The sequence below is a fragment of the Pristiophorus japonicus genome, chromosome 13, assembly GCF_044704955.1.
Source record: "Pristiophorus japonicus isolate sPriJap1 chromosome 13, sPriJap1.hap1, whole genome shotgun sequence".
Lineage (NCBI taxonomy): Eukaryota > Metazoa > Chordata > Chondrichthyes > Pristiophoridae > Pristiophorus > Pristiophorus japonicus.
Window position 1 is genome coordinate 80823161 of NC_091989.1, and position 17634 is coordinate 80840794.

Genomic DNA, 17634 nt, shown 5'->3' on the forward strand with positions numbered 1-17634 from the left:
GATTAATGCCATGGGATCTTTTACACTTACTTGAGAGAGCAGACAGGGCCTCGGTTTAACATCTCACATGCAAGACAGCATCTCCAACAGTGCAGCACTCCCTCAGTACTGCACTGGAGTGCCAGCCTGGATTTTGCACTCAAGTCTGTGGTGAGAGTGCTGCCCACTGAGCCACAGCTGATTCCTGTGTATGTGGTACTGCTCTGTCATGTTGTCTTTCTGCATTATGTTTCCCTATATTTCTCACCAACCTTGCTCTCCCGAACATATTTCTGGTCAGTCTATCTCTCCCAGACTTTCTCTCTTTTTTCTTTTCATTCTAGATGCTGTGAATTTTTTAAACAAGCACAATGCTATCCTGAGGTAATCCCAAATAAAACACGGTTTGCACTCTGACACCTGGTCTGATCTAGATGAGCAGAAATTTTCTACAATTGAATATTGGGGAGACCGAAGCCACTGTTTTCAGTCCCCACCACAAATTCATTCCCTAGCCACTGACTCCAACCCTCTCCCCAACTTCTGTCTGAGGCTGAACCAGACTGTTTGCAACCTTGGTGTCATATATGGCCCTGAAATGAGCTTTCAACCACATATCCACAGCATAATTAAGACCGGCCTATTTCCACCTCCGTAACATCGCCAGTCTCCACCCTTGCCTCAGCTCATCCACGTCTTTGTTACCTCTAGACTCGACTATTCCAACGCACTCCTGGCTGGCCTCCCGCATTCTACCCTACGTAAGCTAGAGGTGATCCAAAACTCGGCTGCCCGTGTACTAGCTCACACCAAGTCCCCCTCACCCAACACCCACTGTGCTCGCTGACCTACATTGGCTTCCGGTTAAGCAACACCTCGATTTCAAAATTCTCATACTTATTTTCAAACCACACCCCCTCCCCCATGACCTCGCCCCTCCCTATCTCTGTAATCTCCTCCAGCCCCACAACCCTCCGAGATGCCTGCACTCCTCTAATTCTGCCCTCCTGAGCATCCCTGATTATAATCACTCCACCATCGGTGGCCGTGCCTTCTGTTGCCTAGGCCCCAAGCTCTGGAACTCCCTGCGTAAACCTCTCCGCCTCACTACCTCTCTTTCCTCCTTCAAGGTGCTCCTTAAAACCGACCTCTTTGACCAAGCCTGCGCTAATTTCTAATACGGTTCGGTGTCAACTTTTTCAGAATCTCATAACATTCCTGTGAAGCGCCTTGGGGCGTTTCACTACGTTAAAGGTGCTATATAAATACACGTTGTTGTTGTTGGTCACTGAACTGCCTCACAGAATTCTACCCATACAGTAAGCGATCAGCCTCATGTAACTCTGCTAATCTCATTCCCGTTTCTCAGCGAGCAATGGGGTATTGGCCAAGGAGCGACGTTTCAAGCCTTTCCTGGAGACTCCCTCCAGTTCCGATGGGAAGGGGAGTTTCTTCCACCCATGCCCCTTGTTGTGATGTCACTTTTGGAGATGGGGAAGGCGGGAGCTGAGAGCCCTGGACATCCCATCAGTTCCATCCGGTGTAGGACAAACAGCAAGTACACCTGCACAAAACAAGTATAATGGGCGTACATTTCCATTAAAAATTCCCGTGTCCATGTTTATAATGGAAACTGTCTATGTAAACATAGCGTGTTGTAACTACACCTCCTCGCCAGTAGTGGCACTGCGGAACAAGTCGAGGGAACAATGTAATTGCAGCCCAGCAGGAAACGGGTGGGTCCGAGACGGCGCCTGTTTGACAACCCGTCCGAATTTATGGTCCATTAACTTAATGGAGTGTAAAATCGGACGTGGTCTAAATCGAATGTCCGACCCCAGGTTCACATCGGGCTAAGGTACAGCAGTCCAGAGATTTTGGCCAATATACATTTCGACACATAGACCTGCAATCTTCTCCCAATGGTGCAGGGACAGCTGTTTCATACCAACAAACTGGTCCAATTTAAGAAAACATGGAAATTAGGAATGAGATTTGCTCAATTGTTTATCAGCAGCAGTTTGAAATGGATGAACCAATCCTTTTTAAAGCCCTCATGAACTTTAGTATTCACTGTAGTGTTTGCCTATTCCTTTGTTCCTGTAAATTATTCATTTGTCAATGTATTCATTATTTTAGCCTGTATGAAGTACGTTGAGTGTTTGATATGTTCAACTTTGTGGATTGACTGCAGGCTGTGAGCAGTACAAGCGCTAAATCCCTCACTACTGACCCCATGCTGTGAGCAGTATTTGTCATGTATTTCACCATCTTGCAATGACTATAAGTATGTAACTGTAACTCATGCATACTGTACCTGTACCCTTGTAATGCACACCCTGACCACAGGGAGTGAGCTCCTCACCTGGGCTTCCAGGTATAAAAGGGGAGGTCCCACCCAGGATCAAGACTCTTTAGTCCTGGAAATAAAGTGAAGGTCACAGAGTGACCGTGTCTGATATATACATGCCTCGTGTGAGTTTGTAACAAGGTGCAGAAACATTACATCTGGCGACTAGAATCGGGAATCACTGAACCACGAGGATGGCCACCGGTGGCACAGAGGAACGCTACTGTGTGGGTGAGGACTGGGACGACTTTGTGGAAAGACTCCAGCAGAGCTTTGTCACAAAGGACTGTCTGGAAGAGGCAGCGGCTGACAAGCGGAGGGCACATCGACTGACCAGCTGTGGTCCACAGACGAATGCGCTGATGAAAGACCTGCTCGCACCCCAAAAGCCAGCGGACAAGTCCTTTGAAGAGCTCAGCCAGCTGATGACTGAGCATCTCAAGCCAGCAAGTAGCGTACACATGGCCCGGCACCGGTTCTAATCTCACCAGCGTCGGGAGGGTCAAAACATCTCGGACTTCGTGGTGGAACTGCGGCCTCTGACCAGTCTCTGTAAGTTCTCCGATGCCTGCAGGGGGGAGATGTTAAGGGACTTTTTCATCGAGGGCATTAATCATGCCAGCATTTTCAGGAAGCTCATAAAGACTAAGGATTTGACTTTAGAAGGGGCAGCGTTGATAGCTCAGACCTTCATGGCAGGGGAAGAGGAGACCAAGCTAATTTACGCACACAGCCCTAGTTTCAATGTTGCGATGAACCAGGGAGTTAATGTTGTAAAAAGGACACAGGCAAGGGCAATTCGACACCGTCCAGGCAGGCAGGGTGGGCCTGCAACAGGGACAATGGAAAGGGGATCGGCAATTCACGCCATCACGAGGAACAATGCATCCCGTGATGGAACCATTAACACCCTCCATCAGAGTGCTTAGAAATAGCCAAATGGGCCATCAGAGAGGAATGCCCTTTTGTTAACAGCAATCCCAGCTCATGTTGGAGATGTCGGGGCAGACACACTGCAAAAATCTGCAGGTTCCAACTTTACACCTGTAGGATTTGTAATGTCAAGGGACACCTGGCCAGGATGTGCAAAAAGACAGTAGCGAGGCTAGTCTACGAGACAGACGAACCAGACGAGGGGTCTGAAACGCAGGATGAGGCCTGGGGAACTACCATGGAGGCTGAAGTTCAGAGAGTTCATGTGGCCGAAGTCCACAGCTCATACACCAAAACGCCGCTCCATGATGATGAAAGTCTTGAAATACTGAATGGCATTCCGGTGCACATGGAGCTGGATACCGGAGCTCGCCAGTCCCTCATGAGTGCCCAACAATTTGAGAGACTATGGCCACACAGAGCTAGCAGGCCAAATTGGAACGCATTGAGACGCAGCTACGTACGTACACCAAAGAGATCATCCCAGTGCTGGGCAGTGCAAACTTGGTGGTAATGCATAATGGATCACAGAACCGGCTGCCACTCTGGATTGTTCCAGGAAATGGCCTCACGCTCTTGGGGAGGAATTGGCTAGCTGAGATGAATTGGAAATGGGGGGATGTGCACGCCATTTCATCCATGGAGCAAAGATCATGCTCGCAGGTATTGCAAAAATTCGAGTCACTCTTTCAACTCGGTGTCGGAACGTTCAAGGGCACCAAAGTAGTGATACACATCACTCCGAACGCCAGACCAGTGCACCACAAAGCCAGAGCGGTGCTGTACATGATGCGTGAGAAAATTGAAAGTGAACTGGACTGGCTGCTCAGAAAGGGCATTGAATTCAGCGACTGGGCAAATCCCATTGTTCCCGTCCTCAAAGCAGATGGCTCGGTTAGGATTTGTGGCGACTACAAAGCCACCATCAACCGAGTGTCGCTGCAAGACCAATACTCGCTCCCGAGAGCGGAGGAATTTTTTGCCACGCTGGCAGGTGGCAAGCTGTTCACGAAGCTGGACCTCACTTCGGCCTACATGACTCAGGAACTGGCTGAAGAATCCAAGTTTCTAACCACCATCACGACACGCAAAAGATTATTTGTTTACAATAGGTGCCCATCTGGCATTCGTTCGGCAGCAGCTATCTTTCAGCGAAACATGGAAAGCTTGCTCAAGTCCATCCCTGGAATGATCGTGTTCCAAGACGACATCCTTATAACGGGTCGAGACACTGAGGAACATCTCCGCAACCTGGAGGAGGTGCTACGCCGATTGGATCGGTGAGGCCTGTGGCTGAAAAAGGCCAAGTGCGTGTTTTTGGCCCCAGAGATCGAGTTCCTGGGCAGGAGGGTTGCCGCAGACGGGATCCAGCCCACTGAATCAAAAACTGAGGCGATTCGCCGGGCGCCCAGGCCCAGCAACACGTCGGAGTTGCGATCATTCCTGGGACTCTTGAACTATTTTGGGAACTTCCTGCCGAACTTAAGCTCATTGTTGGAGCCGTTACACATGCTCCTCCGTAAAGGTTGTGAATGGTCTTGGGGGGGATTGTCAAGAATGGACTTTCAATAAGGCGAGGAACCTGCTGTGTTCCAACAAACTGCTGTCTTTGTATAACCCCTGTAAAAAACTGGTTTTAACATGCGATGCATCATCCTACGGGGTTGGGTGTGTTTTGCAGCAGGGTAACGATGACGGCCGACTCCGACCGGTGGCTTACGCCTCCAGGTCACTCTCCCAGGCAGAGCGTGGATACGGCATGGTCGAGAAGGAGGCACTTGCGTGTGTGTACGGTGTGAAAAAGATGCATCAGTACCTTTTCAGTAGACGGTTCAAGCTAGAGATGGACCACAAGCCGTTAACATCCCTGTTGTCCAACAGCAAGGCTGTCAACGCCAATGCGTCAGCTCGCATACAGTGATGGGCCCTCACGCTGGCTGCGTATGACTACACCATACGGCACCGGCCAGGCACCGAAAATTGCGCTGATGCGCTCAGCAGGCTCCCACTGGCCACCACCGAGGGGGCAGCGGAGCAGAGCGCCGAGATGATCATGGCCGTTGAGGCTTTTGACACTGCGGGCTCCCCCATCACAGCCCGCCAGATCAAACTCTGGACCAACAGGGACCCCCTCCTATCCATGGTAAAGAAATGTGTCCTGACTGGGGATTGGGTGCCCGCACACAGGGCGTGCCCCGAGGAAGCCAGGCCGTTTTAGAGACGGATGGATGAACTCTCCGTCCAAGCCGACTGCCTGTTATGGGGCAGCCGGGTAGTCATGCCCCAGAAAGGAAGGGAAGCATTCATCAGGGAACTCCACAGCGAGCAGCCTGGCATCATGTTAATGAAGGCTATTGCCCGGTCACACGTGTGGTGGCCGGGGATTGACTCAGACCTGGAACACTGGTTTCGCAGGTGCACGACGTGTGCCCAGCTGGGCAATGCCCCCAGGGAGGCCCCACTCAGCCCGTGGCCCTGGCCCACCAGGCTATGGTCACGTATTCACGTGGACTATGCGGGCCCGTTCATGGGGAAAATATTCCTGATCGTTGTTGATGCATACTCGAAGTGGATCGAGTGCATCGTATTGAACTCGTGCACGACATCCATCACCATGGAGAGTCTGCGTACGGTTTTCACGACCCACGGCTTGCCAGACATTCTGGTCAGCAATAATGGCCCGTGTTTTATCAGCCATGAATTCCATGTGTTTATGTCGGGCAATGGGATCAAGCACGTCCGGATAGCGCCATTTATGCCGTCCTCCAATGGCCAGGCAGAACGGGCGGTCCAAGTCATAAAACAGGGCATGCTACGCATCCAAGGACCCTCCCTTCAGTACCACCTATCACGCCTCCTGCTGGCCTACAGGTCCCGGCCGCACTTGCTCACAGGAGTCCCGCCAGCGGAACTCCTCATGAAACGCACGCTCAAGACACGGCCCTGGCAGACATTGTTGCGGGCAAGCGCCAGTCCCAAATCGAGCTCCATGATCGAGGCTCAAGGGGGCGGTGTATAGAAATAGATGACCCGGTATTTGTTCTTAACCATGCTTTGGGACCCAAGTGGCTTGAGGGCACCGTAATTGGCAAAGAAGGAAACAGGATCATGGTGGTCAGACCAGACAATGGGCAGATATGCCGCAAACACTTGGACCAAGTAAAGACAAGGTTCAGTGCAGACACGGAGGAACCAGAAGAAGAGCATGATGAGATAGCACCCACACCACTGCCAGCGGACGAGCAACAAAGACAGCCCTCAGCATGCACAGTCCCTGCGGCCAGCCCGGACAGGCCGGAATCACCTCAAGCGACAGAGATGCGTGCTGAGGCTCAGCCACCAGAGCCAGAACTGCGGTGCTCCACGAGAGAGCGCCGACCACCCGATAGACTTAACCTCTGAAACTAAAAGACCTAAGGGGGGAGGTGATGTCATGTATTTCACCATCTTGCAATGACTATAAGTATGTAACTGTAACTCATGCATACTGTACCTGTACCCTTGTAATGCACACTCTGACTACAGGAAGTGAGCTCCTCACCTGGACTTCCAGGTATAAAAGGGGAGGTCCCACCCAGGATCAGCACTCTTTAGTCCTAGAAATAAAGTGAAGGTCACAGAGTGACCGTGTCTGATATATCCATGCCTCGTGTGAGTTTGTAACAAGGTGCAGAGACATTACAGTATTAATATTGAATATCTCACTACTGACCCCGGGCTGTAAGCAGTATTAATATTGAATATCTCACTACTGACCCTGGGCTGTGAGCAGTATTAATATTGAATATCTCACTACTGACCCTGGGCTGTGAGAAGTATTAATATTAAATATCTCACTACTGACCCTGGGCTGTGAGCAGTATTAATATTGAATATCTCACTACTGACCCTGGGCTGTGCGACTTAATTTGACTTTCCACCACACACTTTGTCTAATCTGCTACAGTAAAAAGACCTGATGGTGATATAAGTTAAAGGAACTAGTCTGCAGTCTTACCAGTTAACACATGAAGCTTTACACAGCCCACTTAATAGACACACACACACAAGCATAATCCTCAGCAAGTTAGCTGTTACTGACAGAGCTGTTATCAAGAATCAGATTCATGGATCTTGAGCTTGATATGAAAAAAAAAATTCTAAAATTCTTGCGTTGTTTGCATGCCCGAATCGATCCCTTGCCGACTCACATTGCAGCAATTACATTCAAGTGACAATCCTTCGTTTTATTCTGTTGGAATCATAAGCTATCAGCTAAAGTCAGCAAATGTTGTGATATGAAATTGCCATAAAAATGGCCAGATTTCATTTCGCATCTCCTGCCTCTTTAAATTGTAATTGTGGTGGAACGAGGATTTCTCGGACATTTGCTTTCATGGTGTGGCTCAGAGTTGTGGAGCACCAGCATGAAATTAGTGCAGTGATAATTGATTGAATATTTGAATTTGTGCAGTTTCCCCATCTCAGTGGAGTCTCTTGGCGTTAATGGAAAGGACATATTAGATAGAAGGGCTTAACATCTGCACTCCATCAGGAAGGCGTTTAATAATCAATGAGAAAGTTACACAAGGTGAAAAAGTCTGGGTCCTTCACTGAAGTAGCACCTACTGAAATATCTTCCAGATCGGTGTAATGTATTTACTTCATGGGTTCTAACAAATTGCTATTAAGAACTAATTGGTTTAATAGCAAAGGTTTACAATCACACCACACATTATCAGTTCATCCACCAGGCTCACAACCACCTGCCTCATCGTGGATCCCCTGAACCCAACTGGCTGGGGTTTTATTGAGTCTTGTGAACATCACGTGACTGGCTAAGCCACTCTCAACTCAACAGATCTATAAACCTGTGAGCATCCTCACTGGTGCCTATATTACAATCGGGAATATGTGAACAAGGGCTCTTGAATGCTAACTGGGATTTATACATACCCGTAGGTCAAAGTCTTTCCCGTCAGCCTATCGAGGTACAGTGCGAGTTCAGGATCCACCCAGAGACACCCATCAGCAGCAAACAGAGGAAAGAACAGTCAGCACTATATCACTCTGCAATCTCTATCTAGATAATAATAAGCATATCAGACTTATCATTCTTAATATCTCTCACTCACACCTTGTTGCTATGAGCTGTGGTGAAATCTTCACTTACAATAAGCTGTTTAATATAATTATCACATCAATATGCATGAATGATAAAATGCTTGGTGACAATATCATGCAAATATAACAAAGAAAAACACCCTTGCAATAATTTAGTCAACTTCTTATAATATTTATTCTCAATTAAAGATAACTGTTCACTTACAAGAAACAGGAAGATTTTGTGGTTAAGAAGGCGAAAGAACGATGTGAGTAAGATCATGGGTGACAATCACCTTCGGTGGAGGCACACAATGAACGGTAGCCACTGGATAAAGTCAATGGGCAGGTGACTCGGGTGGGGTGTGGAACCCGTTCCCCCACCGGCCTGTTCTGCACCCCCACCCGAGTTGAATTTCACCTGTAACCTCTGTGTAGAAGCGATGAAGGATTGATTTAACACACCTCACAGGGGTTGCTTACTGCACGCTTTTCCCCCAAGCGAGTTTTGATGACAATTTTCACCCGTGATTTTTGTGCGGCAACACAAAACATTCACCATCGGCGCTAACCCACCCGGGAAGTTTGCGGGTGTCGGGGCTCGCGCCCCTCCCGGTCGGTAAGCTGTTAGCTCCCCTGTATCGGCCCCCAGAGATGCTAATGGGAGGTGCATAGGAGACCAATTTCTCCCCCTGTGTTTTCTTGTCTGTTTCACAGAGTGCAACAATCTAATTCTGCGATTTCAGGGTTATCTTGTATCAGGAATGCTGTGGCAACTAAAAAGTAGCTACATTTATTCTTTAAACAGACTTGGTTACATTAATGGGGGTTGTACTCCAGGATTTACGATGGAGGGAGTGGAGGCAGTGAGAAAGAGTGGAACATGTGCCCAGAGGGAGGAGGAACTAGGGGACATCGTCTCAGAATAAGGGGCCGCCCATTTAAAACTGAGATGAGGAGGAATTTCTTCTCTCAGGAGGGTTGTAAATCAGTGGAATTCTCTGCCCCAGAGAGCTGTGGAGGCTGGGTCATTGAATATATTTAAGGTGGAGATAGACAGATTTTTGGGCGATAAGGGAGTCGAGGGTTATGGGGAGCGGGCAGGGAAGATCAGATCAGCAATGATCTTATTGAATGGCGGAGCAGGTTTGAGGGGCTAAATGGCCTACTCCTGCTCCTATTTCTTATGTTCTTATGTTTTTAGGAGGGCCATCGGGGCTCTCAACAGGGGGCCTTACCCTCCAAGAGTATTCTAAGAGCATTTCTCCTCCCTCCAATTAAGCGAGCAGCAGTGTATTAGGAGGAGGTGGTCACAGAACTCTGTCACCTCCTGCAACCAGAACTACAGCCTCAGACCAGGGTGACCACGGCTCTCCCAGTGGCCCTCAAGATCACCGTCGCCCTCAATTTCTTCGCCAGCGAATCTTTCCGGTCTGCAACAGGAGACCTAACTAAAATCTCTCAGCTCGCCATCCATTGCTCCATCCGCGAGGTCACAGATGCTCTGTACAGAAGGAGGAGGGACTACATTTCCTTCCCCGTGACCAGAGAGAAGCAGCACGAGCGTGCATGTGGCTTTGCCAGGATAGCGGGCTTCCCCATGGTGCAGAACGCCATTGACTGCACCCATGTTGCTTTGCGGGCACCGCATAACATTCCTGAGGTATTCTGTAACCACAAAGACTACCACTTATTGAATGTGCAGTTGATGTGAGACCAAACCCAGCGAATCCTCACCATCAATGCCCGCTATCCTGTCAGCAGCCATGATGCCTTCATCCTGCGCCAGACCAGTGTGCCAGCTCTGTTCCAGACACCACATCAAGCTCGCGGCTGGCTGCTCGGAGACCAGGGCTATCCGCTCTCCACCTGGCTCATGATTCCCCTCCGCAACCCCACCACACCTGCCCAGCTCTCGTACAATGAGAGCCATGCTGCCACCAGGAACATCATCGAGCAGACCATCGGGCTGCTGAAGCAACGGTTCCGCTGCCTTGACCACTCGGGAGGAGTCCTCCAGTACACACCCGAACGGGTGTCCCATTTTGTGGTGGTCTGCTGCATGCTTCACAACTTGGCCATCATGAGGGCACAGCCCTTGCCAGCAGGGGTTGTGGAACTAGCTGAGGAGGAGAAGGAGGGAAAGGAGGAGGAGGCTGGGCGGCAGCCCGATGGTCTGGGCTGGTTGGGTGACAGGCAACTGCCCCCGGGGCAGTACCTCAGCATCCCCACCAATCTGCTGGACCACAGATTGTTGGCCTGCTACGACACTGTGAAAGCCCCGGTCGATGGTGGTAGACCCAGCCACGATGGCAGCAGTGAGAGCTTGGGTGGCATCCAGCTGAGACTGCATGAGAGCAGTCTGAGCTTCGATTCCACCAACCATAGACTCCATTACAGCACTAAAATGTTGCGTTGCTTCTGCCTGTGCTGCAATGGAAGCTGCCACATCCAGGTCTGGATCTGCACAGTCTCTCTGGGAGTCCACCATCCTTTGGCAGACTGGCAATGATGGGCTCCATGGTGTGCACAGAGCTGTGTGCAATGTTGGAGGCGGACTCCTCCACGCTCCTTACTGAGAGACTCTCGGGCACCCTTGCCATTGCACCTGTCATATCGCTGTGCAGGCCCATTCTAAAGGCCCCCCATCGAGGTCCACATCTGAGTCCTGTGCAGCGGAACCCACGCGCAAACTCCCGCTCCGGGGAGCTGGCCCCCGAGCTACCCTTTCCCCCAGGCCTTGCTGCAGCCAACTCGTCCCCAGTGCCTCACCCTGTGCACATCCCGCTACAATACCAGCCTCTAAAGATCACGTAGTGCCAGTGTCCGAGCCGGTGCCTGCGGGTGAGGGATGCAGTGACACGGTGTGTTCTCCCCCCTCCCCCTCTCCCACCTCGCTCACTCCGTGCCCTCAGAGTCTGGCTGCTCAGGTGGTGCTCATTACCTGAGAGCGTAAAGGCACAGAGTCGGGTTAAGGTGAGGGGAGGGGGGCAGGAAGGGAGAAATACATACATACAGCATGATCAATCAGAAAGTGCAAAACGTTTGTGGGGTGAGGGGGAAGTGGGATGTGAGGAGAAGGAGCAGGGATGAACGTAGCGTTATTGTCCCCAAGGGGTCAATGTCCCCATTGGGTCAGTGGCCACGGCGCCCACCACCTGACGCCCAATAATCTGCCGCACTCGATGTTCCAGCGCAGACAGTGGTTGGGTGTCGGCTTGTCCCCTAACCATGAACCCTGCTCTCTCCTGTTGTGAGCCACCTGGGCCTGTGAGAGACAGGAAAGTGTGTGAGTGAGTGTGGAGCAATGTGTTTGGGTGATGTGCCTGAAATAGTGGAATAGCTGTCATTGTGTGCAAATGCGAGATGTGGGTCTGAGTGTTGCTCGGTAGAGATTGTTGGTGGGTGAGTGCTGGGAGTGTGGTGCTTTGGACAGTGTGTGAAGAATGTGATACAGAGGGTGGTATGTAGCATTTGTTGAAGCCTTCACTCACCCTGACCATGTGAGGTCATTAAATTCCTTGCTGCGTGTCAGTCCTGGGGACCACAGTGCTACTTGAGACACACTGCCCGAGACACTGCTCGAGGGTCTGAGGCACACTGCCCGAGACAGGCTGCCCGAGAGCCCGAGACACACTGCCCGAGACACACTGCCCGAGGGCCCGAGACACACTGCCCGAGGGCCCGAGACACGCTGCCCGAGAGACACACTGTCCGAGACACACTGCCCGAGGGCCCGAGACACACTGCCCGAGACAGGCTGCCCGAGAGCCCGAGACACACTGCCCGAGACACACTGCCCGAGGACCCGAGACACACTGCCCGAGACACGCTGCCCGAGAGATACACTGCCCGAGACACTCTGCCCGAGACACGCTGCCCGAGACACACTGCCCGAGGGCCCGAGACACGCTGCCCGAGGGTCTGAGACACACTGCCCGAGGGTCTGAGACACACTGCCCGAGACACATTGCCCGAGACACATTGCCCGAGACACACTGCCTGAGGGCCCGAGACAAGCTGCCCGAGACACACTGCCCGAGACACACTGCCCGAGGGCCCAAGACACGCTGCCCGAGGGCCCGAGACACGCTGCCCGAGGGCCCGAGACACGCTGCCCGAGGGTCTGAGACACACTGCCCGAGACACACTGCCCGAGACACATTGCCCGAGACACACTGCCCGAGGACCTGAGACACACTGCCCGAGAACCTGAGACACACTGCCCGAGGGTCTGAGACACACTGCCCGAGACACGCTGCCCGAGGGTCTGAGACACACTGCCCGAGGCACACTGCCCGAGACACACTGCCCGAGGGCCCGAGACACGCTGCCCGAGACACACTGCCCGAGGGCCCGAGACACACTGCCCGAGGGCCCGAGACACGCTGCCCGAGACACACTGCCCGAGGGCCCGAGACACACTGCCCGAGGGACCGAGACACACTGCCCGAGACACACTGCCCGAGGGTCTGAGACACACTGCCCAAGGCACACTGCCCGAGACACACTGCCCGAGGGCCCGAGACACGCTGCCCGAGACACACTGCCCGAGGGCCCGAGACACACTGCCCGAGGGCCTGAGACACACTGCCCGAGACACACTGCCCGAGGGCCCGAGACACACTGACCGAGGGACCGAGACACACTGCTCGAGACACACTGCCCGAGGGCCCGAGCCACGCTGCCCGAGACACACTGCCCGAGGGCCCGAGACACGCTGCCCGAGACACACTGCCCGAGACACACTGCCCGAGGGCCCGAGCCACGCTGCCCGAGACACACTGCCCGAGGGCCCGGGACACACTGCCCGAGACAGGCTGCCCGAGAGCCCGAGACACACTGCCCGAGACACACTGCCCGAGGACGCGAGACACACTGCCCGAGACACGCTGTCCGAGAGATACACTGCCCGAGACACTCTGCCCGAGACACGCTGCCCGAGACACACTGCCCGAGGGCCCGAGACACGCTGCCCGAGGGTCTGAGACACACTGCCCGAGACACTCTGCCCGAGACACATTGCCCGAGACACACTGCCAGAGGGCCCGAGACACACTGCCCGAGGACCTGAGACACACTGCCCGAGACACGCTGCCCGAGACACACTGCCCGAGACACACTGCCCGAGGGCCCGAGACAAGCTGCCCGAGACACACTGCCCGAGACACACTGCCCGAGACACGCTGCCCGAGGGCCCGAGACACGCTGCCCGAGGGCCCGAGACATGCTGCCCGAGGGTCTGAGACACACTGCCCGAGACACATTGCACGAGACACACTGCCTGAGGGCCCGAGACACACTGCCCGAGGGCCCGAGACACACTGCCCGAGGACCTGAGACACACTGCCCGAGACACACTGCCCGAGACACATTGCCCGAGACACACTGCCCGAGGACCTGAGACACACTGCCCGAGAACCTGAGACACACTGCCCGAGGGTCTGAGACACACTGCCCGAGACACGCTGCCCGAGGGTCTGAGACACACTGCCCGAGGCACACTGCCCGAGACACACTGCCCGAGGGCCCGAGACACGCTGCCCGAGACACACTGCCCGAGGGCCCGAGACACACTGCCCGAGGGCCCGAGACACGCTGCCCGAGACACACTGCCCGAGGGCCCGAGACACACTGCCCGAGGGACCGAGACACACTGCCCGAGACACACTGCCCGAGGGTCTGAGACACACTGCCCAAGGCACACTGCCCGAGACACACTGCCCGAGGGCCCGAGACACGCTGCCCGAGACACACTGCCCGAGGGCCCGAGACACACTGCCCGAGGGCCTGAGACACACTGCCCGAGACACACTGCCCGAGGGCCCGAGACACACTGACCGAGGGACCGAGACACACTGCTCGAGACACACTGCCCGAGGGCCCGAGCCACGCTGCCCGAGACACACTGCCCGAGGGCCCGAGACACGCTGCCCGAGACACACTGCCCGAGACACACTGCCCGAGGGCCCGAGCCACGCTGCCCGAGACACACTGCCCGAGGGCCCGGGACACACTGCCCGAGACAGGCTGCCCGAGAGCCCGAGACACACTGCCCGAGACACACTGCCCGAGGACGCGAGACACACTGCCCGAGACACGCTGTCCGAGAGATACACTGCCCGAGACACTCTGCCCGAGACACGCTGCCCGAGACACACTGCCCGAGGGCCCGAGACACGCTGCCCGAGGGTCTGAGACACACTGCCCGAGACACTCTGCCCGAGACACATTGCCCGAGACACACTGCCAGAGGGCCCGAGACACACTGCCCGAGGACCTGAGACACACTGCCCGAGACACGCTGCCCGAGACACACTGCCCGAGACACACTGCCCGAGGGCCCGAGACAAGCTGCCCGAGACACACTGCCCGAGACACACTGCCCGAGACACGCTGCCCGAGGGCCCGAGACACGCTGCCCGAGGGCCCGAGACACGCTGCCCGAGGGTCTGAGACACACTGCCCGAGACACATTGCACGAGACACACTGCCTGAGGGCCCGAGACACACTGCCCGAGGGCCCGAGACACACTGCCCGAGGACCTGAGACACACTGCCCGAGAACCTGAGACACACTGCCCGAGGGTCTGAGACATACTGCCCGAGACACGCTGCCCGAGGGTCTGAGACACACTGCCCGAGACACACTGCCCGAGGGACCGAGACACACTGCTCGAGACACACTGCCCGAGGGCCCGAGCCACGCTGCCCGAGACACACTGCCCGAGGGACCGAGACACACTGCTCGAGACACACTGCCCGAGGGCCCGAGACACGCTGCCCGAGACACACTGCCCGAGACACACTGCCCGAGGGCCCGAGCCACGCTGCCCGAGACACACTGCCCGAGGGACCGAGACACACTGCTCGAGACACACTGCCCGAGGGCCCGAGACACGCTGCCCGAGACACACTGCCCGAGACACACTGCCCGAGGGCCCGAGCCACGCTGCCCGAGACACACTGCCCGAGGGCCCGGGACACACTGCCCGAGACAGGCTGCCCGAGGGCCCGAGCCACGCTGCCCGAGACACACTGCCCGAGGGCCCGGGACACACTGCCCGAGACAGGCTGCCCGAGGGCCCGAGACACGCTGCCCGAGGGACTGAGACACACTGCCCGAGACACACTGCCCGAGACACATTGCCCGAGACACACTGCCAGAGGGCCCGAGACACACTGCCCGAGGACCTGAGACACACTGCCCGAGACACGCTGCCCGAGACACACTGCCCGAGACACACTGCCCGAGGGCCCGAGACAAGCTGCCCGAGACACACTGCCCGAGACACACTGCCCGAGACACACTGCCCGAGGGCCCGAGACACGCTGCCCGAGGGCCCGAGACACGCTGCCCGAGGGCCCGAGACACGCTGCCCGAGGGTCTGAGACACACTGCCCGAGACACATTGCACGAGACACACTGCCCGAGGGCCCGAGACACACTGCCCGAGGACCTGAGACACACTGCCCGAGAACCTGAGACACACTGCCCGAGGGTCTGAGACATACTGCCCGAGACACGCTGCCCGAGGGTCTGAGACACACTGCCCGAGACACACTGCCCGAGACACATTGCCCGAGACACACTGCCCGAGGGCCCGAGACACACTGCCCGAGGGCCCGAGACACACTGCCCGAGGACCTGAGACACACTGCCCGAGAACCTGAGACACACTGCCCGAGGGTCTGAGACACACTGCCCGAGACACGCTGCCCGAGGGCCCGAGACACGCTGCCCGAGACACACTGCCCGAGGGCCCGAGACACACTGCCCGAGGGCCAGAGACACGCTGCCCGAGACACACTGCCCGAGGGCCCGAGACACACTGCCCGAGGGACCGAGACACACTGCCCGAGACACACTGCCCGAGGGTCTGAGACACACTGCCCAAGGCACACTGCCCGAGACACACTGCCCGAGGGCCCGAGACACGCTGCCCGAGACACACTGCCCGAGGGCCCGAGACACACTGCCCGAGGGCCTGAGACACACTGCCCGAGACACACTGCCCGAGGGCCCGAGCCACGCTACCCGAGACACACTGCCCGAGGGCCCGAGACACACTGCCCGAGACACACTGCCCGAGACACACTGCCCGAGACACACTGCTCGAGACACACTGCCCGAGGGCCCGAGACACACTGCCCGAGACACACTGCCCGAGGGCCCGAGACACACTGCCCGAGACACACTGCCCAAGGGCCCGAGACACACTGCCCGAGGGCCCGAGGCACACTGCCCGAGGGCCCGAGACACACTGCCCGAGACACATTGCCCGAGACACACTGCCCGAGACACATTGCCCGAGACACACTGCCCGAGGGTCTGAGACACACTGCCCAAGACACGCTGCCCGAGACACGCTGCCCGAGGGCCCGAGACACGCTGGCCGAGACACGCTGCCCGAAGGCCCGAGACACACTGCCCGAGACACATTGCCCGAGACACACTGCCCGAGGGTCTGAGACACACTGCCCGAGACACACTGCCTGAGACACACTGCCCGAGGGCCCGAGACACACTGCTCGAGACACACTGCCCGAGGACCTGAGACACACTGCCCGAGTCACACTGCCCGAGGGCCCGAGACACACTGCCCGAGACACACTGCCCGAGGGTCTGAGACACACTGCCCGAGACACGCTGCCCGAGACACGCTGCCCGAGGGTCTGAGACACACTGCCCGAGACACACTGCCCGAGGGTCTGAGACACACTGCCCGAGACACGCTGCCCGAGACACGCTGCCCGAGGGGCCGAGACACGCTGCCCGAGGGCCCAAGACACGCTGCCCGAGACACGCTGCCCGAGGGCCCGAGACACACTGCCCGAGGGCCCGAGACACGCTGCCCGAGACACACTGCCCGAGACACACTGCCCGAGACACACTGCCCGAGGGTCTGAGACACGCTGCCCGAGGGTCTGAGACACACTGCCCGAGGGCCCGAGACACGCTGCCCGAGGGTCTGAGACACACTGCCCGAGACACACTGCCCGAGACACATTGCCCGAGACACACTGCCCGAGGGCCCGAGACACACTGCCCGAAGACCTGAGACACATTGCCCGAGACACACTGCCCGAGGGCCCGAGACACACTGCCCGAGGACCTGAGACACACTGCCCGAGACATGCTGCCCGAGGGTCTGAGACACACTGCCCAAGACACGCTGCCCGAGACACGCTGCCCGAGGGCCCGTGACACGCTGCCCGAGGGCCCGAGACACACTGCCCGAGGGCCCGAGATACGCTGCCCGAGGGAATGAGACACACTGCCCGAGGGC

The 17634-nt window shown here is 56.1% G+C and overlaps 1 protein-coding gene across 1 annotated transcript in view; it reads right to left on the reverse strand.

Annotated features, from left to right (window-relative positions):
• LOC139278130 (dynein axonemal heavy chain 3-like) overlaps positions 1 to 17634 on the reverse strand; it is a 485560-nt gene that overhangs the window by 184283 nt on the left and 283643 nt on the right. The window contains exon 29 of the mRNA XM_070896786.1: positions 8198 to 8224. Coding sequence (XP_070752887.1) covers positions 8198 to 8224 — 27 coding nt within the window. The remainder of the gene's footprint in view (positions 1 to 8197; positions 8225 to 17634) is intronic.